This window comes from Argentina anserina, chromosome 4 (genome assembly GCF_933775445.1).
Source record: "Argentina anserina chromosome 4, drPotAnse1.1, whole genome shotgun sequence".
NCBI lineage: Eukaryota > Viridiplantae > Streptophyta > Magnoliopsida > Rosales > Rosaceae > Argentina > Argentina anserina.
Window position 1 is genome coordinate 14,847,021 of NC_065875.1, and position 24,734 is coordinate 14,871,754.

Consider the following 24,734-nt stretch of genomic DNA (forward strand, 5'->3'; position numbering starts at 1 on the left):
TCCCGCTCTCATCCCGCTCAAAAGAGTGAAATGAGATATGAGATTAACATTTTGGGTTTTTAATGAAGTTCAGCCCCAGAAGGCAGGGTATCAGTAAGGACCCAAAAGAGGAAACCCCCAAAGAAACATGGGAGCCCAAAATTGTTCGGAGTCTGGACATGGTTATGTACTTTTGTTCAATTTATGGTTAGTATCTTTCAATGCTAGCTTCTCTTGTTAGAAGCACGTACATATGATGATAATTATGTCTATGCCTTAGAAATTACACAATCTTGTCTGCAATATTTTCATTGTATTTCCAGATTATTTGATGGTCTTAAGCAAATTTAAAAGCAATATCGTTATTGAATATTTAGGTGTGACGGTAAATGCACAACAATAAAGACCAAGTAATGTTGTTCAAAAGAAATGCCTCAGTTTTAGAAGAATGTCTAGCTTCCTTATGTCAAAAGACATTGGTTCCATTGGTGATGGTAAATCTATTCACTTTTGGACCGATGCTTGGTTTTATTCTAACGTTTTATATCATCATGCCCTTCCTCATGCTATTATCGATATTACTGCTCCGATTTGTACTTTCTGGAATGACACTGGATGGAATGAAAATCTCTTGGCAACTCTTGTCCCTGAATATGTTCTTTCTGATATTATTAATATCCCTATTGGCTATGAGGAGTGCGGCAAAGATACCAGAATATGGAGTGCTTCATCTAATGGAAAATTTTCTGTAAAATCTGCCTATAATATTGGTTTTGATTTCTCTAATGTGCAGAATTCTTTATGGAGCTCTATGTGGAATTTATGCATTCCTCCTAAAATCAAAACCTTAGGTTGGTCAATGTTGCATAAAAAATTGCTTACCAATGTCCAAAGAGCCAGGAGAGGATTCACTACTCTCAAAACATGCCTCATTTGCAATTTGAAGGATGAAACTCTGCTTCATCTCTTTCGGGACTGCCCCAGATATGCAGTCATTTGGAGTGAGTTTACTAAACCTAGTGCTATTACTAACTCCTTTCATTTAGACTGGGATAGTTGGATTTTGGCTCAACTTAAGTGTCATAGCTTAGTCCAGAGAAATGTCCAATGGTGTAGCTTGTTCATGTTTATCTGTTGGTTTATTTGGAAATGGCGAAACAAGCATGTTTTTGACCCTGATTTTCACATTCCCCTTGTTCCCAAAAGTGTTATTTGGAGTTATGTTGATGAATGGTATAATGTTGCTGCAAAGAATCATGTGGATATTGTCTACAGTTACAAATTTGTTGCTTGGACAATGCATGCTGAAAATTTCTACAAGCTTAACATTGATGGTTCCAGAATCTCTCGTGCTGGTAGGATTGGTGCAGGGGGTGTCATCAGAGATCATCATGGTAATTAGATTAATGGTTTTCAAATAAATGTTGGCACTTGTGAGATTATTGAAGCTGGAACTTGGGGTTTATTCTTTGGTCTAAAACTTGCGAATAGTCTTTATATCCACAATCTTGAGGTGGAATCTGACTCGGCTATCCTTGTTCAACTGCTCTTAAAGGATGATTTCTCTTTACACCCTCTTGGGTTGTTGTTGCAGGGGTGCAAAGCTCTCATGAAGTCCATGAATGCTACCTCTATTGTCCACATATTCAGGGAAGCAAATATGACGGCTAATTCTCTAGCTAAAAGAAGCCTTAATCATGCTCAGGATTTTGTTATTTTGACAACCCTCCAGTTCATGCTGCCTAGTTCTACATAGATGATCTTGCTGCTGTTACTAGGGCTAGGAGAGTTTCGTGCTCTAGCTAGTTTTTAGTTTTTCTTTCCGCTTTGTTTAGGCTCTTTGAGCCTCGCTTGTAACAAAAAAAAAGACATTGGTTCCATAGGTTTCTGTATCGAGAAAATAGGACAAATTAGGTAATTAAGTAAGACTGCGAGTTGTATTAAGGATCTAATTATCTTTTCTAACTATTGAGAAGTAATGATTAGACATAAAACTACCTATTTCTTTCTAGTCATTGGGATTTAGTGAATACGTACTAGTGTACCACATAACTAGTGACTGCCTAATTTAGAATCACAACTACTATAGTAGGAGATGGTCCAAGTTAGAAGAGTTCTAATTGCATAATTGTATATGATGATTTATATTCTTTGATAGCCATACACCAGAATGACCAGATAGAGATAGAAGTAGTGACTCTAAGCGGATGATCAAGCATTTCAATATATGGCACATGAAATGTGCATCTCTGATCTTCCTTCTCTGCATATGACACCTTATCTCCACTGGTCCCAAAAGCACAATAAACATGTCTTTTTCTCCAACAACCATTCCCAGGCATTTTTTTCGATAACCATTCCCAACCATTCCCAGGCATTCATTGGAGAATTAGGAATAGGATTCAAGGGGGAAAGAAAAAAGATGGCTTTAGTATCAAACATGCATCATCCAACCCAATTCAAGTCCATGCAACTAAAATACCAGTATTACATCTATGTCATCAACAGATTCAATTACCTTACTGCTTAATTTAATTAACTTTGGATTTTGAGTTGGTACCTTAGGGCAGTAGAGTCTATCAGTCAACCTCAGTAGTTTATAATTCCTTGCATTGCAAAGCAAATATTGAAGATGGCTTCTTTGACTTTCTTCCACCTGTTTCTTCACTTCTTGTGATTAAAATTAAGGTCCTAAGGTTTTAAAGTCTAAATTAAAGGGGTTTAGGGTCCGGCCTCACAGGTACACTCAGCGGCGTTAATGAGTCCATGTTAATGCTTTTTGATATTTGGGATTTTTGTTAGTAATTGAGATCTCTCTCTAACTTTATAAAAATTAATCATAATAAATTAAAAATCAAATGAATTGAAATTTTTATAATATGAACAAAATTTAGAGAATACATTGAGTTTGATACACTTATCATACATAATCTGAATGTAAAATATAACATGACATATCAGTAAAATGAAACACTTTGAACTAATTTACACATTCGGAATCAAAATGTTAGATCAAAACACAAATTAGTAAAATTACTCTTACTTGATAACCCAACTTTGATGTTATATTTATTCTTATAAGTAACTTAATTTCATTGTATGGAGCTGGGGAAGAAAGAATAGAAAAATATTGCCAACCTTATATCTCAAATATACTAATCCAAACTTCTCTTGGAGTCTCCTAAGGGTCCAAAAACTATTTTCCTCCACTCATCCACACCCCTATCTGCTAAGGAAAAGGCAACAAATCTGATGCCCATCAACCACTATTTTATATAAAAACCTCACACAACTTACCTCATCTAGTTTCTCTCTCACTCTACAAAGCACATCCAAACTCCCCAACTGAAGTCGCAGAACCAACCCAGTTCCATCCAAGTTCAGCCATTTTTGCACCTTCAGGTCAGTTTTTGTGCTGGTGCCACCCCTCTCCATCATTTGCCTCTGTAAACTTGTATGGGAGAAACAGTAAATGAATGCTGGGTTAGTTATCAGTTCAGTTGTAAGTAACAATGTCTGACCAAATTAGCTACATTCTTGCCTGAATCTGATAGTGGTGTTTAAACATTAAAGTTCGAGTCTTTGACACATGGATGATTCATAACTACTATATTTTCTTTTTCTGTGTTTGCTTGTTCTTTCTTTGAAATGCCAAAATCGGCAACTTTAACTACCCGACTTCTTTGAGAAATAAAAAACTTCTGTTTTGCCATTTTGGTGCTACACTGCTATGGCTTTAGGGGGTGGATCATGACTACATAAATTGTAGTTGAGATAATACTATGATTACACCATTGGAATATAGAACTATTGGTTGAGAAACACTATACCATATCACTTTCGGATCAGTCATTTTTATGTAAATAACGGAGTTCTGTACGTCATTTTCCTCTCAAAGGCCTTTTTGAGGTTTTTGTTTTTTAGATCTTTATCTTTTTACTGCTAGTAATACAAATTTATGACATACCAGTTATTAGTTACCATGTCAACTTTCCCTCATTTTTGTCCTAATGGTTCTTTAACTTATCCTAAACAATTCTGATATCCAAAATATGCTGTTAGTCTTCTGCTAAGCAATGCGTACCAAATTGTACACTATAATTGCATATGTACATGTATTTGTCAACCACAAAGAGAATAATTTCTAGAAAAGAAGTCATGTGTATACAAACAAGGGCTCAACATTGGGTTGACAATAGCAAGAATAGATGATTTAGTAGTCATTACTCAAAAAAGACAAAAAAAACTACATTGATCGATGAAATCAATTTCACACGCTTGCATATAAGTATACAATTCAAAAACTCTTGGTATATTACATTATTACATAAATTAGAGATTAATTTATAAGACAGAGGTAAACCAATCACTCAGTGTGTAGGCTACAGCAGAAGTTTTAGTAAGTGAACAAAATGGTTTTTTTAGTTTTGCTTAATTACTTATCTCATCTGTGATTTTCAATGTTGGAGTTTCTGTGGGTGATAAGATTCCCTCTACTTTCAAAACCTTTGTCAGTGGTTGTAAATTGGAGCGAGTTATTGGACATACACCAGATTAGATCGGAGTGTTTAACAGACACTTGGAATTTGGCTGAATTCTGACCCCAATACTATGTCTTTCTATGTTTCTCAGTGAGGTGTAGGCCAAAATGGCACAGATTTTGGCACCAACTTCACAATGGCAGATGAGAATTACAAAGAGCTCAATCCCTTCTAGCCCTATGACAGGAAAGATGTGGAGTTCTCTAGTGTTGAAACAGAATAAGAGAGGAGTTGTTAAAAGCTCCAAGTTCAGAGTTTCTGCGTCCCAGTATTCAGACTATACCATAAACAGGGTCGAGGATTTACTAAATTTGGACATTACTCCATACTCAGACAAGATTATTGCCGAGTACATTTGGTATATCTCTTCTTCTTCTAACATCTGATAACAATAATAAAGTTTTTAGCTGATTTCTCACTGGATTGAATCTGGAGTTTGAATATTAAGCATGAAATTTAGCTAAGTTAGGCAACTTATTTCATAGAAGTTATATATCATGGTAAGGAGTGACACTTGCATTTTGTTCCTACAAGTTTACCACCAAAATGTTGTCTTGATCATATGATTCATATCATATTGAAACAGGATCGGAGGGTCTGGTATTGATGTGCGTAGCAAGTCAAGGGTATGATGAATGTTAATATATACCTTCAATAGTATATATAAAAAAGTTATGTCTACTCTTGTTCTAATGTATTTTTTTTGTTTTCAAACTTTCAGACGATATCAAAGCCTGTTGAACATCCTTCTGAGCTTCCAAAGTGGAACTATGATGGATCAAGTACCGGACAGGCACCCGGTGAAGACAGTGAAGTGATCTTATAGTAAGATCCTTATTACAGATTTACGTATATATTTGATTGTACCTCCCCATTCTTTCACGAACTTGACTTTTAGCTTCTATTTCCCAGTCCTCAAGCGATATTCAAGGACCCTTTTCGTGGTGGCAACAATATATTGGTATGCATCATACTAATACTTAGATACATTAATATTACATTGTAAGCTGATATCTTAAAATATATAGGTATTACAGAACATCGTCAACCAAAATTTTATATATATCATTCCATGTGTTTTATATAGGTAATTTGTGACTCATACACGCCCCAAGGCGAGCCTATCCCAACAAACAAACGGCACAAGGCCGCTCAGGTTTTCAGCAACCAGAAGGTTATAGATGAAGTTCCATGGTAATTTTTTTTAAAGCTTTTGTCTTACTTCCAAGTTCCATAACGATTTTAGTCTGGTAGCTGATATCAACTGGAAATAGCCTCGTCTGCAAATTTCATATATGAATTGATAAATTACTGATCTTGACACTCTTCTCAGGTATGGGATTGAGCAAGAGTACACATTACTTCAATCCACTGTGAAATGGCCTTTGGGTTGGCCAGTCGGAGGTTATCCAGGTCCTCAGGTTGTTATTCAATTCGATCTTATGCCTGTTCAGCTCACATGTTCATGTTTTTAGTAACTGCTAGTGTCCAAAAAGAGATAATTAACATGCATATGTACTGACCAACAATGCAATTTTGTTTATCTTAGGGTCCCTATTACTGTGGTGCTGGTGCAGACAAGTCGTTTGGCCGTGACATTTCAGATGCTCATTACAAGGCTTGCCTATATGCTGGAATTAACATCAGTGGAACCAATGGGGAAGTTATGCCTGGCCAGGTATACGTCTTGCCATCTCTCTTGATTTCTGAATTCAATTATCTTAACCTGTTTTGTCAGTAATAGTTCTTATCATCATGCAGTGGGAGTATCAAGTTGGTCCTAGTGTGGGAATTGAAGCTGGAGACCATATCTGGGCTTCAAGATACATTCTTGAGGTAACTCATCTCTCCCATCTATTATTAACCATGTATAGTTTAAAATTCAATAAAGAAAGAGAACAATGGTCTAGAATGATCTCCACCAGATGCAGTCTGTTGATTTATTTGTACAAATTGCACTCGTCCTAAACTTGATGCCAGAGTTGCAACTGAATAGTATCTTTGAACTGGTATTGCTTGGGTGCTTTCTGCCATTTACTCAGCTATTGTGTGTGTTGTTTTTCTTTTGTTGCCTTGCCATTACAGAGGATAACTGAACAAGCTGGTGTTGTACTCAGTCTTGATCCAAAACCAATAGAGGTAATATAGCTTTTGAGTTCTCCTATGTACCTAGGTTACTGTATATATACATGGATGAATGAATCAAACCTCCAATTTTCATTGATAGGGTGACTGGAATGGTGCTGGATGCCACACCAATTACAGGTATTTGGACAACACAACATCATCAAATCAAAGTATGTTCAATTGGAAAATGTCCTACATAATGTCTTATTATAATTGCCTTTTACAGTACAAAGAGCATGAGGGAAGAAGGAGGCTTTGAAGTTATTAAAAAGGCAATATTGAATCTGTCTCTTCGCCACACAGAGCATATTAGTGCCTATGGGGAAGGAAATGAAAGAAGATTGACAGGATTGCATGAAACACAGAACATCAATAAATTTTCTTGGGTATGCATAAATTTGGTGTTTTTTTTATAAATTTTTTATCTCTTTTTATTTTATATAATGACCTTTTGATTGAGGAGCAGAAATGGTGTCCTTTGTTAGCTTGCTAATAAGTACCTCTCACTTAATATGATAGGGAGTGGCTAATCGCGGTGCCTCAATCCGTGTTGGTCGTGACACTGAGAAGGAAGGAAAAGGTATGACTTTCAGCAACATGTTTTAAACATTTTCAAAGATGTCTTATACATCATGTAAGTGTTCTTTAAAATTTCTAGAATTATTTCTTGGATTCAGTTCCCTTGACAACGAGTACGTTGTTGCACCAAATTTAAGATTAGACCATTCATTCTAAACAAAAAGTCCATAAAGATTGAAAAAAAAGTTTTTAATTCTTTCATCAATGCCACATAATGCATGATCTTGGATTATATGCATGAATTTTCGGTGCTTGCTTGGATCAGTCCTAGTCCTTCATTTCAATTCCAACAGAGGTGGTACATGGTTCTGCATAATGAATTTTCCGTTTGCCCTTGCATCTTGGATTTGTAATGAAGGACTGGGGATTATTCCAACTGATAAAGTGATATGAGGTTCACATCCAAAACCAATTGGCAATAGATGGAGTGACCCAAACCCTTATAAACCCACAGGCTAGGTCTCATTTTCCCATGTGAGATGTATACTCTCAACACCAACCATAATTAAGCTTCATGAAAAAGAAAAACATTTTATACGTGTATGGGGTACTCGTATGGAATTCACATGCTCTAAAGATAAACAAGCTCAACTGCAATTTGTACATGACTGGATTGCTGAGTATTTTTGATATTGCTTCACTGTTGTATTAGGTTATCTGGAGGACCGCCGTCCAGCTTCAAACATGGACCCTTACACTGTGACCGCACTGCTGGCAGAAACTACACTATTGTGGGAGCCAACACTTGAGGCTGAAGCTCTTGCTGCTCAAAAACTGGCATTGAATGTCTGAGTGACCAAAGTTGAAAGTAATTCATGGGGCCTAAAGTACTGTTTCAATTGGAATAATGCTAAGTGAAAGGAAGTGCTTTCTCTCTATCTTTAAATGCTTTGAGGAGATCCTCTGTAAATAAAGGTCTCATTTCAATGGTCCTTTCATGCTTAGAATGGTTTTCTCATATTGAGAGAACCTTGTAGATTGATCGGATAGCCGTAATGAATTATGAGACAGTTCATTGGAAATTTCAGTTGGCATATGAACTCTATTGCATTGTTGACAGGATGATCCTGACATTTTGTTGACTGTTTTTTCTTTATGAGCTAGCTTCACTTTGATCATTTCTTTACTAAGACTAGGGAGAAATGTGGAAGAAATGAGAATCAAGTTATTCTATTACAGGAAGAATGTGAAAAAGAGATTTCAATTACTCATTTGCTTTGTGTAAAGAAATTTCTAAAAAAAGATAAGGGAAACTTTATTCTTTGTTTAGTGTGTTTAGCAGGCCAACTTTATTCCAGTGAAATGCTTGCCTTGCAAAAACTGATATATATGAAGAAAGAACCCAAATTTCTTCTATGATTTATAATAGACGAGGATTCTTTGCCCTTCTATGAGACAATTCCAATGATGAAAAGAAATGTAGAGCCATTTCTTTGAATAAGCTAACGCTTTAAAACGAGCAAGAAAACATCCATCAAACTTCTTGATTGTAAACATTTCTCTCCTCTGGAAGCTTGACAGTATTCAGTTTTCTTCTACCTATCTCCAAGCTTAATCTATAGCCATGGCTACTGGTGGAGGGCCAAAACCAGCAGCCTATGTTCTCTTATTTGTTAATCTTGTTCTCTTCTTCATTGTGACTGTCATAGCTGCATGGGCTATGAACCATGGGATGGAAAGGTCTCGTGAAACAGGTAACCTTGACTCTCTACATTTGACAAGATAACGAATTGCACATCAAGGTTCTAACCCTTTTTGGCCTATTTGTTGCATAATGCAGCATCTGTTTTGTCCATACCATTGCGCATTTTTCCGATATACTTTCCTATGGGAAATATGGCCACCGGTTTCTTTGTGATCTTCTCCCTCATTGCCGGTGTTGTTGGAATTGCCACCTCTCTTACCGGACTTCATAACGTTTTCCAGTGGGATGTCCCCAGTTTACACACAGCTGCTGCCTCGTCTCTTGTGTCTTGGTGCCTCACTCTTCTTGCCATGGGGTAATTTATGAAGTTTCTACCTTTTGTTTTCCTCTGGTCTTTTTTTTGTCTGACTAAATTCTTAAATGTTTCTGTTTCAGATTGGCGTGTAAAGAGATTGAACTTGGTTGGACAAGTGGGAACTTGGTAAGATCTTGTTCTTTCCTTTTTATTTTCCATTTTGTGAAACTCTGAATATAGCTCATGTTTTGAACCTACAACCAATTCAAACCATGGCTTATACTATTCTCCAAAGTGCCAAACTATATCAGACAAAAGGAAGATGAATATGTTTGAAATCAAACATACAAGCATACTATACGATGTTAAGGTTCGTGACAATGTGTGCATGCTGAAGCAAACTGCTTACATATTTAAGTGTCAAAATCCATTGCCATATTTGGAGAAGTATTGTAGTTCAACCACTGATTTCTTAAAACAAACTTCACATTATTTGCATGAAGTGATTAACTACCTACGGTCTTATTTTATTGATACACAGCGAACTTTGGAGATCATGACAATAATTGTGAGTGCAACTCAATTGTTTTCGACCTGTGCCATCCAAGCTGCAGTTGAAGAGGCTATTGCAGAAGAAATTGATCGGACTAGAGGAAGATATTAATCCCCAGTGCCCATCGTCGTTATCTACATAGTACTTGATTAATTAATGTGTTATTGTTAATTATATCCGTCCATACTTGCAGAATGTGTAACTTTTCAAATATTTATAATAAACATGCTGGAGACTTTTACAAATACCTGAAATACAATAAGTAAGCAATTTGTACAAATATGTTTTCAACTAGGCACCAACTAATAACAAAGAGTCATACTTGAATGATGACTATATTTGCTTTCAAGCAGAGGTAATCTATTAGAAAGATCAATAAATATATAACAACATCTAACACATTCTGTTTTCGGAAGACATATCAAACGACACTTAGTTTCACCGTATCTCTAAATGTCAATGACTATTTGATGAAAGAATGACTTAAAGTTATTTGCATTATTCTTACTCAATCCAACTGTCATAAGGATTCCATTGAAATCCAAGCTTATATAATTAAAAATTACAAAACGAGATAAATAGATATATATCTGTGTCACATTTGTGTGTATATCATTACGTTCCCGCCAGTTGGGAGAACAGAACAAAACAACAGAGAATCATTCATTCTTGGTGAGCTTAAGGTATGAGCTTCATACATCGCTCCATCGCAACTGTAACATTTCCCTATTTCCCATTAAACCCTTCTCCCAAAACCCCAACCTACTTCACTCCCCTACCTTCTCTCCCCAACAAAAACCACAAACCCCTTATTTCTGCAAACCCTAATTCCAGCCTCCGCTTCCGCATTAGAGCTTCCGCCGCCGCCGACAGTAACCAGACGCCGTGGTGGGTGAATCTGGTGCCGGCCCAAGGTTTGGGAGCCGATAAAGTTTTCAGATTGATTTCCGGCGCCACCGCTAGCCCCATTGGCCAGTACGTGTCGGAACCTGTCACTTTTCTTCATTCTCTCGACCCCAGAGTCAAATTGGTATGCTCAATTTTTATGGGTTGTGATTGTATTTTGGCGGGCTTGCTTCAATTTTGGTTTAGGTTTTGGTGATTTTGGTGCTGTAGAAAAGAGAAAGGAGCTGTTGTTTTACATTTTAAGGTTTTGTATGCATAGACAGTTGTCTCAAATTTAAAACTTTTCTGTGGGGTTCAGAAATAGTAAGGAAAATCCAGTAGTATATACTTGTTTTGAGAAATGAATTAATTCTTAAGAAAGTGAAGTTATTGTTTTCATGTTTTGGTGAAGTTGAGATAGAGTTACTGAACGTTTTAATGGCTTCCTTAGCATCCTAGCTTTCGGTTGAGCGATGAACTTGGTGAAGTTTAAGGAGGTCTTATTATCGTTATTATTTGAATACAGTGATGTCTTATTAGCATGTTGCAGGTGTTGCGTATAATTTAAGATGATAGAGTTACATTGGTTCTTCCCTATACCACTTCAGATTACCAAAGATAAGTTATTTTTTGATTTGCTGACACTCAGACCTTGGGGTCCTTCTCTGTTAAACTATACAGTGACTTATTATTAGGTAGAACATCAAACTAAAGAAAATTGTCAGTTGAGCTAATATAAAGTTATTGCAATCCCTTGATAGTGATAAGGTCATGCATGCTAGAAAATTTGTCTGTTCTTGAATGCTATTTATTCCGAGTTGTGACATTTCCTTTTAGGTACACTTGCTTGGCAAGAATTTTATTTAAATTGTATGCATCTTTACTTTGTATATTCTGTTATATTACACTTTAAATAAAGTATTGATATCCTGTCATCTTAATCGTTAAGGTATGGCTTTTGGCTCTAGTTGTTTTACCAGCGAGGTCACACATAATACTTCGTTTTGGATTGGTTATTTACCTGGCCATTTTGTCTATATGGGTTTTGCCGAGGTATGCGTGGATGGTAAGTAACTAAGCACCATCATTGGATCAGGATCTAATTCTGATTTAGTCTAACTTTCATTTGAATTATATTGATAGGGCCATGGTATCTCTTTTTGATATTTATGAATAAACAGTCTTATTCTAACGCAGTAAATTTTTCTTGGTTGCAGGATCAATTGGGAAGAGTCTCTTTAATTTCTGGACTTTTATTCATTATGTTGGGGCTGGGTGCAGATGGCGCTCCGTCCCTTGTTCAATTAAGAACCCCTCCTCCTGCAATCACAGGACTATCAAATCTTCCTACTTCTCTGGCAGGATACTCATATCTAATATTTAAGCTAGGGCCAATACAGTTTACACGGAAGGGCTTGTCTGTAGCAAGCACAGCTGCTTGTTTAACCTTCACAGTAAGTTGTTTCTATGGCACATTGTTTTGCCTTTCATTTATTAAGGACATTCGTAGATGCTGATTGATATATTAAAATGGCCTTTGCTATGTAGCATATAGCAAAACAATAGGTGGAGTGGTGGCATGTATATTGTTATTTTAATCATACAATTCAGCAGAAGCTTGTTGATACCAGATACATATGTAGTTATTTAAATCGGATAGGAGCTTTTGATTATTCTGAGAACTAGGGCTTACTTTTCGTGAAAGGTTTTCCAAAGTGCGAGCCTTTGCCTAACAACCACAACCCCTGAAGAACTTGCTTTTGCCTTGCGGTGGTTTATGCTCCCTTTGACAAACCTTGGAGTTCCAGTGGCTGAAATTATTCTTACACTCATGCTTTCATTGAGGTTCATCAGTCTAGTGTTTGATGAGGTATGATAATTGGCAGTCTTTATTTTAATCTATTAGGTGATTTGAATTTTTTGGTAGAATACACTCAATTGGTATATCCCTGTCTCCAATATACTTGCAACAATTTGTTGGCAGGTCCGTAATGTTGCGTTGGGGATTGTATCTCGCAGGGTAGACTGGGAACAGTTAACAATGGTGGAGACAATCGATGGTAAGCCTCTATTGCATTTGTATGGGGAGATTTTCCTGTTCGTTTATTCTTACTTCATGAATTCAGCAATAAAAATAATTTCAGAGCTAGGGTCCTTCTAACTGGAATAGTTTCCGCTGGCTCAATTTCATCAGTAAGTTTATGCTAGACTGCCGGTACATCTTACAAGCGCTTTCTCGTCTTTTTATTTTATTTTTTATAATTAAACATGCAAATAGTGGCATATATCAAAATTTATTTAGCTCCTTAGTCTGAAACCTTTTATTCAATTTACTGTGTGTTCTGTTAGATATGTGTCATTTAGTTACACCATATTAGAAGTTCTAATCACATTTGTTGGAAAGCTTTGTGGAAATATTGCTGTTCTGTTGGTAAGATGCTCAAAAGCATCTGAATCTGCTATTACATCCTGTAATTAAGGTGTTGTGTTAATTTGGCATTGAAGTTATGATGTAATTTCATTATGAAGACGGTTCCATCTATTTTATTAAGCTTATCTTTATGAATTCATCATATCTTCTTTTTATTGGATAAGATTCTTCTGTATGATTCGCTTCTGTTCTCATTTTGCAGTTTTCTTTGCCTTCTTCCGTAGGATCTTCAAAAATATTTTTAGCCACGCAGAGCAGATTTCTCAGGTTTGTTCCTCGTTTTCTCTCTTCCCAATAATCTGATCTAGCAATTTGTATATGTTGTTTGAAGTGTCCCCAAGTCCCCCAACCGCGTCCAATAAAAGCATCAAGTTTGCTGTATGTTACATGCTAGTATGCAAATTGCTTTTTAAAAAAAAGATGTTCGTACTGTGGTCCTTATGAATAATCACTATGATGACAAGGGTTGAACTTGCTTTGCTTTGACGGGTGTCATACCAATAAATTAGCAGAGGACAAAGCCATTCCAGCTTAACACCTTTTCCATGTTTGTGGCTTTTTAGGCAATGATTGCAAGAGGTTTCAGAGGGGACTGCAACACACATAAAATGTACTTGTTATCAGATCCATCCATTGGCATAGCAGATGTTGTTTCATTGCTCTGCCTGGTTGGTATTATAGGTACTGCGGTTTGGTCGGACTATTTTCTTGTTTGATAAGCAGTGCAATTCCTGGGTAAAACTTCTTTCGTCCCTCTTTTTGGTGTATGACAATTCCCGAGAATATTGCTTCACACTTTTGCCCTGGCTGAACAAGCTTATTGACAGGGACATAGAAAAAATGTATATGATATGGTTCCATAAACCTGTTCAAGTCGTCTGTTGTAGAAACTCTGTTGAAGGCATTTAATCTTTGCTACCTAATGGGAGATGATTAGTCATCCATTAGAAATTCCTGCAAAGAAGTATGAGAGGTGCTACCTAGCTTGACTGTAGTGAAAGCCAAGAATGCTACACCAAAAAGATTGGAGACATGGCTGTATTCTTGACCTCTAGCGTTCAGGCTATGCTGGCTAATGCAGAACAAGCCTCCCCAATAACAGTGGGGTCGTCGATAGTTGAAGCGATTACTGTACTTGGTAAAGGAAGATGAACATTTGGAACTATAATTCTGGCAATCTTAGAAAAGACTGAATCTCTCTCGCTCAACATAAGGAGTTGAGGAAGAGTGTACCATGGCATTCTCTATCATTATTGTTTCATACTGTTATCACACTACTACACTAGCTAAGAATTTATCTCGATATATGGAAGTAGTCCAATAACTCTTCCGCACATAAACTTGAAACACATTGATATGTTCGAGTCCTATATATAGGCTCCCATTAGAAATCAAGCCATCAAGGGGATTTGATCAGTGTGAGAATAAAGCAAGGTTGTATACCCAAGCATAGCTGATGTAAGAGAAGATGGAGACATCACGGAATCGGATGTGCTTCCTGCGGCTGGAGCTAGAATTAATACTCCAGCTCTTGCACTCCGTATACCACCGCCACCTATACCACCGCCACCTATACCACCGCCACCCCATTTGCCATAACTTCCGCCTTTGGCAACCGCTGAGGTGACAATCGTGAACAACAAAAATAGCACCTTCCAAAGCATCATAACGAAAATTTGAGGCCTGAAACATTTGTAACAGTCGTTGAATCTAAGTACAGAGACGAACACAGATTTCTAGCTAACCAATCTTAACACAGCTGAAAGAAAAATTAAACTAAGAAAACATTACAACTTGGAGTAAGCAAGCTTTTCTCTTTTCTGTTCTCATTATTCTGAGAACTTGCATAGCCACCTTCACCTTATGTACCTGTTGCGAGTACAAATCCGGGGGTTTTGTTCACGTAGTTTGTATTCAACCTCTAGTTCGTTCAACCTGCACAAAACCGGGGTTAAGGTCAAAGGCCAGTGGTGTGCCGGCCTACGACTCTCCGAAGCTTAAGTTAGAATCCGGAGCAACTTAAGTTCGTAGGTTAAGGACTTAGGAATACATTACCATTTTTAAGAGGTTTCTGGTTGTTTTTATAGGCGCATTGGGGAAAGCGTTGCTTCCTTTTCATTGGGGAAAGCGCCTGAGCTAGGGCGGGGTGGCCTACCCTGCCAGCTCAGTGCCTCGCCTTGCTGTGTTGACTCCGGCTAGCCTGGCGGCCGGAATGAGAGGGAATCCTACCGGGAATTACCCCGTCCAAGGAGAGGTGTTAACAGTACCTATTAGCCTTAATGTTTCGGAACATCTTGTGGAGCTATTCCACCATGACAAGAGCCTGAGACTTGTAGATGGATTATATCTACATATGCTAATGCTACTCGAACAGTCTCAAATAAGTTTTCAGTTTTTAAATGTACTAGATACGCATCAGCTACTGCCATTACCAAACAATAGAAATTAGAGCTTATAAGCAACGTACTCTGATAAAACTAAAATGCAGACATAATTCGATCTATAAATTACTAGCAAGCGTAACGTGATATTTGTTTTGCAATGCATTCGAGAACATAAATTGCAACAAATCCAAAGACTGAAGCATATACAGAAAACGTAAAAAAGGCACAGAGAAGTGACCTAATAAGGTTTGATTTTCTTTCTAAACCTTTGAATCTTGAATAAATTGCATGAACGTGCGAAGGAACGACATTATATAAATGCCACGGATGGATTTGGTTTAGGGACGAATGACAACGTAGAGAGAGATCTGGCTCTTATCTTTTGATATATTAGATTCAAAGAAATGGAGAAGGTTCTCTGTTGCATGCATGTACAAAACTAGAATTGTACATATGACAAGCATCTCGATCGTATACAATTATTTGGCAAAAGCCCCAGTTAGATAGGTTCCCATTTGACATGAAATAAAACACGATTAATTTCGCCCTAATATTGTGTTCTTCGCCCTAAAAATAAACACGCTGAAGATTACATAGAAGGAGAATTACATGGACACCTAGAATATAAGAAATACAATCTACTACAAAAATTAAACAAAATCCTGAAAGCACAGTGATCGACTTCTGAAACAATGGGGATTTGATCACGCAAAGTATTGCAAGGTCATGTTACAAAGCACCGCTACTACTGAAGCAAGAGCGCCTGAGGACGTCAAAGTTTGGGATGCACTACTAATTTGTCCATTAAAGAAACCATCGATACAAGCATCTGTTCTTGTGAACATGACGATCAACATGAACAATCCGAACATGACTTTTGCTACAGTTGAAGAAAGCTGACGAGGCATGGTGGAGACTAAAATGGTGAAATCCAAGGGGTGAAGCTCTTGATCAGGACTTGGAAGTCGGAGAAGGCCGGAGAGATTGTATTCTTGTAAGGGTGTTGAGAGGGATCGGAGTGAAGAAATCGGAAAAAGGAAGGTTTTGCTTTCATAACATATATAGTAGAGTTGCTCCACTTAGGCCTCATCATTTAGCCCGCGGATCCGATAAGCACACAGAGACCTACAAACCCGATGAGCTTTTATCCAGTCCGACCCGCGAGAAAGCCCATCAAAGCCCACTTCTGTGGGTAGAGGACCGAGCTTAGTTTTGAGGTGTGAAACTTGGCCATGCCGTAAACCCGCCAAGTAATAAAATATTACATACATATTCTATTAGGTTTAGAATAAAACTATCGCATTATGAAACAACTATATGAAGAAAACTTCTCGGAATCGATTGACATCAACCCATATGATTGGTATATATATTTAGTAATTTTGTAAAAATTTCATCCAATTCGGACCTTGTCTGACCGTCAGAATTTCCGATAAACCTAAAACAACATTAATATGCCATAAGGGATGACCCATTACCAAGATGCGAACGTGATATGAGTACTTTGTGCGACGTTCTTAACATGTTTTTACCTCCATTTGTAGTTTGCTTAGCCCTTATTGTTGTATTATTGAGTCATTAAGTCGTAGTAAGAGTCTTTGGCGGTATATGATGCATTTTTGTGCTTACATGAGTTAAAAACGCAGAATTAGTCTAGAGTCCCATTTGACGAAGACCCAGTCAATGAGGTTTTAATATGTTAAAATACCTGTTTATTTGTTTACCGTAGGTACGAATGGTTAAACTATGTCCAAAACGGACGAAATTTTTAGGGGATCCCTAAATATATACACTGATCACATCTGCTGGTGTTGATCGACCATATTTCGAACTGGAGTTGTCCATCGCCGAAGTGTCCACTAATGTATCATAACATGTATATTAGGTTTAGAATAAAACTATCGCATTATGAAGCGACTATATGAAAGAAACTTACCCGGGATCGATCGACACCAGCCGATGTGATCGGTATTTAGTGATCTTGTAACAATTTCAGCCAATTTAGACCTTGTTTCACCATTGGAATTTCCGGTAAACCAAAAAATATGCCCTAAGGGAAGACCTATTACCAAGATGTGAACACTGAAAACCGTTTGCATATCTGAAATCACCTAAATTTTTGTCACCGATCGTGCACGAACACAACGAGGAAACCCATTTGGTAAAGTCTCGGTCAATGAGATTTTATTATATCAAAACGCTTCTTTTTTTTATTGTTGACCGTAGGAATAGACGGTCAAACCATGTCCAAAACGGACAAAATTTTTACGAGTTCCCTAAATATATATACTGATCACATCTGCTGGTGTCGATCGACCATATTTTGAACTGGAGTTGTCGATTACCGAAGTATTTACTAATGTATCATAACCTTTTATATTAGGTTTAGAATAAAAGTATCGCATTATGAAACGACTATATGAAGCAAACTTTTTGGGATTGATTGACACCAGCCGATGTGATCAGTATATATATTTAGTGACCAAGTAAAAATTTCATTAAATTCAGATCTCGTTTGACCGTCAGAATTTCCAGTAAATAAAAAACACCACTAATATGCCCTAAGAGAAGACCCATTACGAAGAGGCGAACACTGAAAACTGTTTGCATATCTAAAATCACTAGTTTTTGTCACCGATCATGCGTGGTCGCACCAAGGAAACCCATTTGGCAAAGTCTCAGTCAATAGAGGTTAAAATATGTCAAAACGCCTATTGTTTGGTTGACCGTAGGTCCGGACGGTCAAACTAATACTCAATAGGTAAATGACTAACATAAGGACCATAGATGATCGTGAATGATTACTATACAAGTGAACTGTAACTTGTTACATTAACACGAGAAGTAACTGATGCCATGGAGTGGGCGTGGGTATTCAAAGAAGAAGAAAAAAGTTCCAAAGTGAAAATTGTGTGGGATTAGACAGTCTCAAGTGTCCCAACTTCTGACTGGAAAAAATAGTGTCACTCCCTTGGTAGAGAGCTAGTTTCCATTATTCAGGAGTTTTACTTGAAACGCACAATGTAAGAATCATCTAATTCAAAGAAGAATGACTGTAGAACGCGAATCTGAAAACCAATAAGAGAATGCAGACACGTGTACAAATAAATGTAATTTATTGAATATCAAGCGCGGGGTTACAATCTTTGGTGAACTCCTCTGATTCTATCTCCGTATGTGATTTGGCTCAAGGGTGACATGCACTTGATCTTGAGGATTTGAGTTTGATTTGGATTTGATTTGATGAAGAACGAGCGATTTAGCCGCTTGATGATTCTTCGTAGACTTGAGGTTGGATTTGGATTTGATGAAGAACGAGCGATTTGGTGGCTTTTTTTTCATCTCTCTCCACAACTCTCTGTCTTCTCTATATATCTCTCTCTCATCTAGATTTTCCTGATATCACTTCCCCATATTTCTGACACATATTAGATTGATTGATGTTATTCATCTTTAACCGCTTAACGAAATAAATAAGAAGATGAGACGACAAGAAGAGTCTCAAGACATTGATTGATGAAATAGAGGTAGAGAAGGAATCACCCTTCCAATTTGGAAGTCAACGCTTCCGCCGCGCTTCCAATTTGGAAGCCAACGCTTCCGTCGCGCTTCCAATTTGGAAGCCAACGCTTCCGCCGTGCTTCCAAACCCACATTTTTCGGAATCGCGCTTCCGTCGCGCTTCCCCGCGCTTCCGAGCGCTTCCGCTCCCGCTTCCGCTTCCGAAGCGGGAATCGGTCGTCCAACCAAGCTTCCGTGCTATGTAAGTATTTATAGTGTCAAGGTTTCTATTTTGTAGAATATTTTAATGACACTAAAATAATAAATTCTTTAATTGTATAATTAAACCAATATGTATTTTCCGATTAATTTAAAATTAGTTATTCTCATAACTAAATTAAACAGAAAATAATTGATTTAATTATGACCGTTAAGAAATTAATTAATTTAATCAAATGTCTGATTACCATTTCGAATCGTCAATGACATTCAATTTTCTGATGCAATTCGGAATCACGTAGCTTCGATTACGATCATCCGTTTATGTGCTGACACGAATTTTATTCATATCCACACTAACTTGGTTGACTTTTGGCCACGTGTGCAATTTTGTCGGGCTCTTGGTTAATTTAATTTTTTTTTAACGAATATAATTTACTTCATTAAATTTCATGTGTCTACAAATGCCCTCACTTCAAGTTGCGCTGCAGGTATGTCGTCATCACGTACCGAAGACGTAGCTTGAAGTATGCATTTTGATTTGAAAAATTTGTGGAACTACTTTTCGAGACTCCGCGGATTTTACAGTAATTTTTTTTACCTCCACTTTTATCATAGGATGTGACAACAAATATTCCTTCATTGTGAGCTTGATTAACATCTTTTTTCCTCTTTTTTTATTCCTTCTTAAAGGTGGGCAATGATGAAGACCAACCGGTGGGATTAGAATACATGCGCATTTTTCTCTATATATATTTAGTAGTTGCGCTTTTCTAGCATCCCATCCTTCCGGCATTTTTTGTGACCTTTGCCTTTTGCCCGAGAAATGTGTTCACTGTTCAGAACATGACCAATTAAAGGACCAAAAGAAATGTTTGCCATGATATCATGATATAGATGTTCGATCTATTATATTCCCACCCATGAGAAATGTGTCCCGTATGTAATGTATGTGTTCAGAACAGGACGAAAGGACCAAAAGAGATGTTTGCCATGATATCATGATATAGATATTTGATATCACATGCTATTAACTTCCACATGCTATCATGTTTCATGCAATCACCTTTTCTGTCTCAAAGTGGGAATATAATGTCGGCAGGAAAGGGGTGATCCAGTTTCTTCTTTAACTTGGAAATGATTCAAACCCAGCATCCCATCGTGATCTCTGACAGCTTGAATTGCTTCCCACCTCACATCATTCGCCTTGTGGGGCTTGTACATGTTATTGCTCAAACTACTGGAGCTGCTCTCATCACTAACATCACTTCCAGTGCTGCCTCTATATATACTGGTCTTTCTTCTCTTCATAAGCATCCTGCTCGGTACTAACTCCTTTCATCTTCATGCAGTTATCATTGAGCAGCTGGCCAGGATCTTCGGGAAGCATATATCTCCTCTCCCCGTGAATTGCGGACTGTTGTTGCTGCTGGCGCATGTTTGGTGATCCACTCGAAGGTAGGTTGGGCTGTAGAAGAAGGTTGAACCCTAGCTTTCTTAACTGCCCCCACTAGTTGCACTGTTGTTACACTCGGAGCTGGATCGTCACTGTGGTGGATGCATGCACTTTCTTGTAAACCTCTTCGATATTATCAGCTTCAATTCCCTTCTTAATATATTCACTGAAATGACAAATGAGTCTGATACTTTTCTGGTTCATCCTCCATCAAAGTCCTCATATATGCAGCAACATGGCCACCATAGGTATATTTGCGATGGACCTCAGCATCAAGCTGCTTGTTGTCCTTGGAGAAACCAGCAAACCCCTTCTCACTGTGTGGAATATCAAACCACCATCCAAAGCTCCCAAGGCACCAAAAACACGATTTCCAGTAGTTGTCCTAATTAAACCAACATCAAGAAGAGCACGGAATGGTCTTCTACTCTCAGTTGGCTCAACAGAGAAATCCTCACTTGTAGCCTTGACATTACCTTCATAGAGAAGGCCAGTGCAGTACGGGGAATACCTGTAGCATAGTTTGTGAGGCCAACTTCAAGTCCAGTGTGGCAGCTCATGAGCATAGGCTGATGCAAGGGACCAAATCGCCAGAGGGAGTGAGTAGAGACACAGCTATGATAATCAATCAATGAATCATTGATTAATCGAGTGTGGTCATGCTTTCATGCAATTAGTTTTTTTTTCCAAGACTGACTTTTGACTTTTGATATTTTTGTCTCACTTTGACTTGTTTTTTTTGCTGACTTTGACTTTTGATTTTTTTTACTGATCCGATTTTAACTTTTGAAATTTTTTGGACTGATTTTGATTTTTTTTTGAATGATACTGACTTTTTTTAAGGATTTTGACAACAATTCGAGCGCCGCGGTCAATCAAACCAACCGACTCCTTTCGAAACGCATTGATTTCTGACGGATTTGAAGAACGTAAACGACCTAATCGCTTGAATGCTCTCAATTCATAAACTTGACGGCAGTCAACAAAAGCGGATTAGGCTTTACGTATCACATTCACCATGGTGGCTTTCAAGAGTTTGAAGAACAGGACGATCACTATCCTCGACGATATTGAAGATCAGCAACAAGAAGGCACCACTTTAACCGTATATCCCTCTCTTACTGGGCCATTCGCTTTAAAAACTCCATCCTATGGCAGTTCCATTCCCGTCTCGCAGTGGACTCACGCAGTGAACCGTCAAGTAGCCAGCTTTCGACCGTCTAAGTTAGGCAATGAGGAGTTAAGTTCAGACGTTTTGATGCTGAAGTCTGCACATTGTGACGAAGAGGCTCCCTCGGTGTCATTCAAGCTTCTCAACGACTCTATATCCAACAACTCTGCGCGATGGGGTACCTTTCGAACTACCGGCGATTTTACCTACACAGAGTGCTACTGGGAGTGGGTAGAGGACGTTTTAAGCCGAAACAAAGACCTCATCAAGAAAACGGGCCTCTATCGAGCAGTGTTTGCGTCATTGTTCAGCTATGATCGTTTTCCTCCTGTCGTGCGAGCTTTTTGTGAGTATTGGTGTCCTGCTACAAATACTCTGCACACATCGCAAGGGGAGATGTTTATATCTCTCTGGGATCTTGAGCATATTGGAGGCTTGCCTATCATTGGAAGGTTTTATGATGAAGTTGTTCCGCCCATTGCCGAGTTTTCTGCAAAGAGTAAAGAAGGGGTGCTTCTCATCCCAAAAAGCTGTCGTTATTTGTTCCTTGCTTACCATAGATTGTGCGCAAGAGGGAGCGTGGCGATGTGAAGATAGCTACATGGATACGGTACAAAGGCGAGATGAGATACAAGAGGCCTCCTACCAAGAATACACGAAATAAGAGGGACGCGCCCACTAATACTTACGATCCATCGGGCGTCATTCCGGGGATTCGCCGGCAAACTCCGGAAGATCTTTTACCATTCGAGACTTAAGCGTAGAAGAAGCAAGCATGGAATCTGTTTACCTCTCTGCCTTTTATGTGTGCTGGCTTTGTTTATTCGTATTCCGGAAGACTGATCCAGGTTTTATTCGTCCGGGAGTTTTTAAGATCGCTCACAAAATGGCGCGAGGTCAACAATACTGTCTGCCAGTTCCCGTATTGGCGAATATATATCAGGGTTTAAATGCCATATCCGTCTCAAGTGATCCAGGAAGTTGTCCAACTGTGCTCCCTTTTCATTACCTGTATGAGTGGTTGGGCGAGTATTTCAGCACTCATTTCTTCTCTCGACATCCAGAAAACTTCAGGCCTTTAATGGTTCATATTTCAGGGGAATTGTCGGCAAGAAATTTTAATGATGAACGGGCCCGTGCCTTGTTTACCGCTTGTGATAATGTTCGAATGAGACGATTTGCCAGAGTTTCAAGTGCGCGCAAACTGATCGTTGACACTCACGGAGCCCTTCCTTCAGATTCCGCCTATCTCATTAGCCTTTGCTCTGGATTTGTGTCCCTACGGCAAGATAGTTGGCGAGTAGTCGAACCCTATAACCCTCAGCGATTCAGTCGACAATTCGGATATGTTCAGGGTGTTCCCGGAGATTTCCAAAGAGATAGTCGATCCATACCTTTGACTCGGACATACTCGTTTTGGGATAGCTTGACGAAGCTTGGCACAAAAGGTGAGGTAATTTTGCCTATGAAAAGTGACATCACCAAGTTTATGGTTACTCAGGACTACATCGAATGGTGGTTCAAAGTTCATCACTCTGCGTTGAAGAGGCCTATGAAAATAACCATTGTAAATTTGCCACAACAAGAGCCTCCAAAGGCTAAAGGAGACGATCGTGCGACAACTCCTCTCCAGATTTTGGTTTCCGCCGAAGCTTTGCCCCCGGTTGATAACTATCAGATTCCACCTCCTCCAGTTTTGGAAGGAATCAGAGATTCAGCAGATTTCTGTCCCAAGTCGAAGGAGAAGGTTGCTACATCCAGAAGGCATAGTAGAAGCAGCAGTAGTACCCATAGTGACGTGCACTTCAAACGTCGAAAAAGGGGTGACGATGATCTCAGACCTATTTACTTCAATCCTAATGCCGACTTTGATCTTGGCGGAAACTTTCTTGGGGATGTTCCTGGTCCTTCAAAACTCGTGCATGCGCATGTTGAGGTATTTAATTTGTTGTATTTGCTTTTGTGCTCGTCCCTTTTAGCTATGTATCATATTCAACAGTTCACTTATTCCTAACTTGATCCAATTTTGTTCCTCCCAGCTTGAAGATATCGGTTATTTTGATGAAGTCTGCTCAGGTGACGGCGTTCAATTTCCTTTTGAGGAGTGTGCAGCTAACATTTTCCCAGAAAAGGACATACGTCGAAATGAGAGTGAACCACAGCCAGTTGACCAGAGAGGTACACACAAATTTGTTTATATATTATTTTCCCGTATTTCTTCAATAATTTATGCTCATTTTCATTCTCATATACACAGGTTTGTCCATAGCGACGGGAAGTACAAAGCCTTCAGAAAAAGCAATATTTCCTGAAGTTTCTGTGTGCGATATTGAGGTAGTGGACACAAGTCAATGGCTCTGCAATATCCGCATGCGAGCAGCTGTAGAATTTTGTGCAAAGATAGAAGGCGTGATAGCGACGTATTCTCTGAAAATGATTATTGCGGGGAGGAATGAGCTTGATATGTTGACCAATGAACTTGGAAAATATGGAGTCGACCCATCAGCAATAAAAAACAAATTGGAGCAGTTGATGACAAGCGCTACCCTATATGACTCGGTAAGGCTTTGCATGTGCTCACAAATGTGCCATGGGCACAAGCGCCCAAAAATTGGTGGAGACAGAGTCTGAAATCACGACAGCCCAAGAAATTCGACAAAATAGTTTTGATCAGCGTCAGTCTACACTTGAGTCCCTTGAGAACTTAAAGAAGGAACAACAGAAGCTGGAGTAGACGTTGGACTTGCTAGATGCAGACCTTTTTCTTCACGATGCAAGACTTGCTAATCTAAAACAGAAGAAGTGTCAAATCTGAGAGATTCCAGAACTGACCGCAGCAGAGATTGAAGAGGCAAAGAAGTTGCGAGCCAATTTTGAAGAACATCGTAGGAGCTTCAAGGGTTTGACCTGGATATGATAACTGACTTGAATGATCAGGACTTGGTCTCTCTTTTTTTTCAATCATCTTG

At 38.5% G+C, this 24,734-nt stretch overlaps 4 protein-coding genes and 1 pseudogene across 9 annotated transcripts; 4 read left to right on the top strand and 1 right to left on the bottom strand.

The window, feature by feature from the left end:
* The first annotated feature begins 3,290 nt into the window (after positions 1 to 3,290).
* LOC126792600 (glutamine synthetase leaf isozyme, chloroplastic) lies at positions 3,291 to 8,270 on the top strand. 3 transcript variants are annotated; one of them, XM_050519007.1, is made up of 14 exons: positions 3,291 to 3,381; positions 4,612 to 4,878; positions 5,107 to 5,146; positions 5,242 to 5,345; positions 5,433 to 5,481; positions 5,608 to 5,714; positions 5,854 to 5,941; positions 6,070 to 6,198; positions 6,282 to 6,356; positions 6,606 to 6,659; positions 6,748 to 6,785; positions 6,874 to 7,033; positions 7,167 to 7,227; positions 7,879 to 8,270. In XM_050519007.1, exons 2-14 carry the CDS (start codon positions 4,628 to 4,630, stop codon positions 8,016 to 8,018), a joined length of 1,296 nt encoding a protein of 431 aa, XP_050374964.1. In that variant the 5' UTR covers positions 3,291 to 3,381; positions 4,612 to 4,627; the 3' UTR covers positions 8,019 to 8,270. The 3 variants fall into 3 exon arrangements, with proteins under 3 accessions (XP_050374964.1, XP_050374965.1, XP_050374966.1); XM_050519008.1 differs by having other exon boundaries at positions 3,360 to 3,481; XM_050519009.1 differs by lacking the exon at positions 3,291 to 3,381 and adding an exon at positions 4,356 to 4,378.
* Positions 8,271 to 8,614: 344 nt separating this feature from the next.
* Positions 8,615 to 9,979, top strand: LOC126791774 (membrane protein PM19L). The gene is made up of 4 exons (XM_050518247.1): positions 8,615 to 8,920; positions 9,007 to 9,226; positions 9,307 to 9,352; positions 9,708 to 9,979. The coding sequence occupies exons 1-4, from the start codon at positions 8,791 to 8,793 to the stop codon at positions 9,828 to 9,830; spliced, it is 519 nt and encodes a 172-aa protein (XP_050374204.1). The 5' UTR covers positions 8,615 to 8,790; the 3' UTR covers positions 9,831 to 9,979.
* Positions 9,980 to 10,358: 379 nt separating this feature from the next.
* Positions 10,359 to 14,317, top strand: LOC126790603 (protein ABCI12, chloroplastic). Of its 4 annotated transcripts, none has more exons than XM_050516911.1 (8): positions 10,359 to 10,749; positions 11,554 to 11,670; positions 11,822 to 12,058; positions 12,310 to 12,474; positions 12,589 to 12,664; positions 13,238 to 13,302; positions 13,599 to 13,770; positions 13,852 to 14,317. In XM_050516911.1, the coding sequence occupies exons 1-7, from the start codon at positions 10,405 to 10,407 to the stop codon at positions 13,749 to 13,751; spliced, it is 1,158 nt and encodes a 385-aa protein (XP_050372868.1). In that variant the 5' UTR covers positions 10,359 to 10,404; the 3' UTR covers positions 13,752 to 13,770; positions 13,852 to 14,317. The 4 variants fall into 4 exon arrangements, with proteins under 4 accessions (XP_050372868.1, XP_050372869.1, XP_050372867.1 ...); XM_050516912.1 differs by having other exon boundaries at positions 13,863 to 14,317; XM_050516910.1 differs by having other exon boundaries at positions 13,599 to 14,317.
* A 5,668-nt stretch (positions 14,318 to 19,985) lies between these two features.
* On the bottom strand, positions 19,986 to 21,614 carry LOC126792240 (60S ribosomal protein L5-like; annotated as a pseudogene).
* Positions 21,615 to 22,403: 789 nt separating this feature from the next.
* Positions 22,404 to 24,396, top strand: LOC126792241 (uncharacterized). The gene is made up of 3 exons (XM_050518703.1): positions 22,404 to 23,701; positions 23,805 to 23,943; positions 24,023 to 24,396. Exons 1-3 carry the CDS (start codon positions 22,541 to 22,543, stop codon positions 24,394 to 24,396), a joined length of 1,674 nt encoding a protein of 557 aa, XP_050374660.1. The 5' UTR covers positions 22,404 to 22,540.
* Positions 24,397 to 24,734: the final 338 nt, after the last annotated feature.

Bases quoted from the DNA above. Each gene is read 5' to 3' on its own strand.
- LOC126790603 (XM_050516910.1), top strand. From the start codon at position 10,405: ATGAGCTTCATACATCGCTCCATCGCAACTGTAACATTTCCCTATTTC. The intron at 11,671-11,821 runs GTAAGTAACTAA...TCTTGGTTGCAG, and splicing joins TGCCGAGGTATGCGTGGATG to GATCAATTGGGAAGAGTCTC. The intron at 13,303-13,598 runs GTTTGTTCCTCG...GTGGCTTTTTAG, and splicing joins ACGCAGAGCAGATTTCTCAG to GCAATGATTGCAAGAGGTTT.
- LOC126791774 (XM_050518247.1), top strand. From the start codon at position 8,791: ATGGCTACTGGTGGAGGGCCAAAACCAGCAGCCTATGTTCTCTTATTT. The intron at 8,921-9,006 runs GTAACCTTGACT...TGCATAATGCAG, and splicing joins GGAAAGGTCTCGTGAAACAG to CATCTGTTTTGTCCATACCA. The intron at 9,227-9,306 runs GTAATTTATGAA...TTTCTGTTTCAG, and splicing joins CTCACTCTTCTTGCCATGGG to ATTGGCGTGTAAAGAGATTG.
- LOC126792241 (XM_050518703.1), top strand. From the start codon at position 22,541: ATGGAATCTGTTTACCTCTCTGCCTTTTATGTGTGCTGGCTTTGTTTA. The intron at 23,702-23,804 runs GTATTTAATTTG...TGTTCCTCCCAG, and splicing joins TCGTGCATGCGCATGTTGAG to CTTGAAGATATCGGTTATTT. The intron at 23,944-24,022 runs GTACACACAAAT...TCATATACACAG, and splicing joins ACAGCCAGTTGACCAGAGAG to GTTTGTCCATAGCGACGGGA.
- LOC126792600 (XM_050519007.1), top strand. From the start codon at position 4,628: ATGGCACAGATTTTGGCACCAACTTCACAATGGCAGATGAGAATTACA. The intron at 6,660-6,747 runs GTAATATAGCTT...TTTCATTGATAG, and splicing joins TTGATCCAAAACCAATAGAG to GGTGACTGGAATGGTGCTGG. The intron at 7,034-7,166 runs GTATGCATAAAT...TTAATATGATAG, and splicing joins ACATCAATAAATTTTCTTGG to GGAGTGGCTAATCGCGGTGC.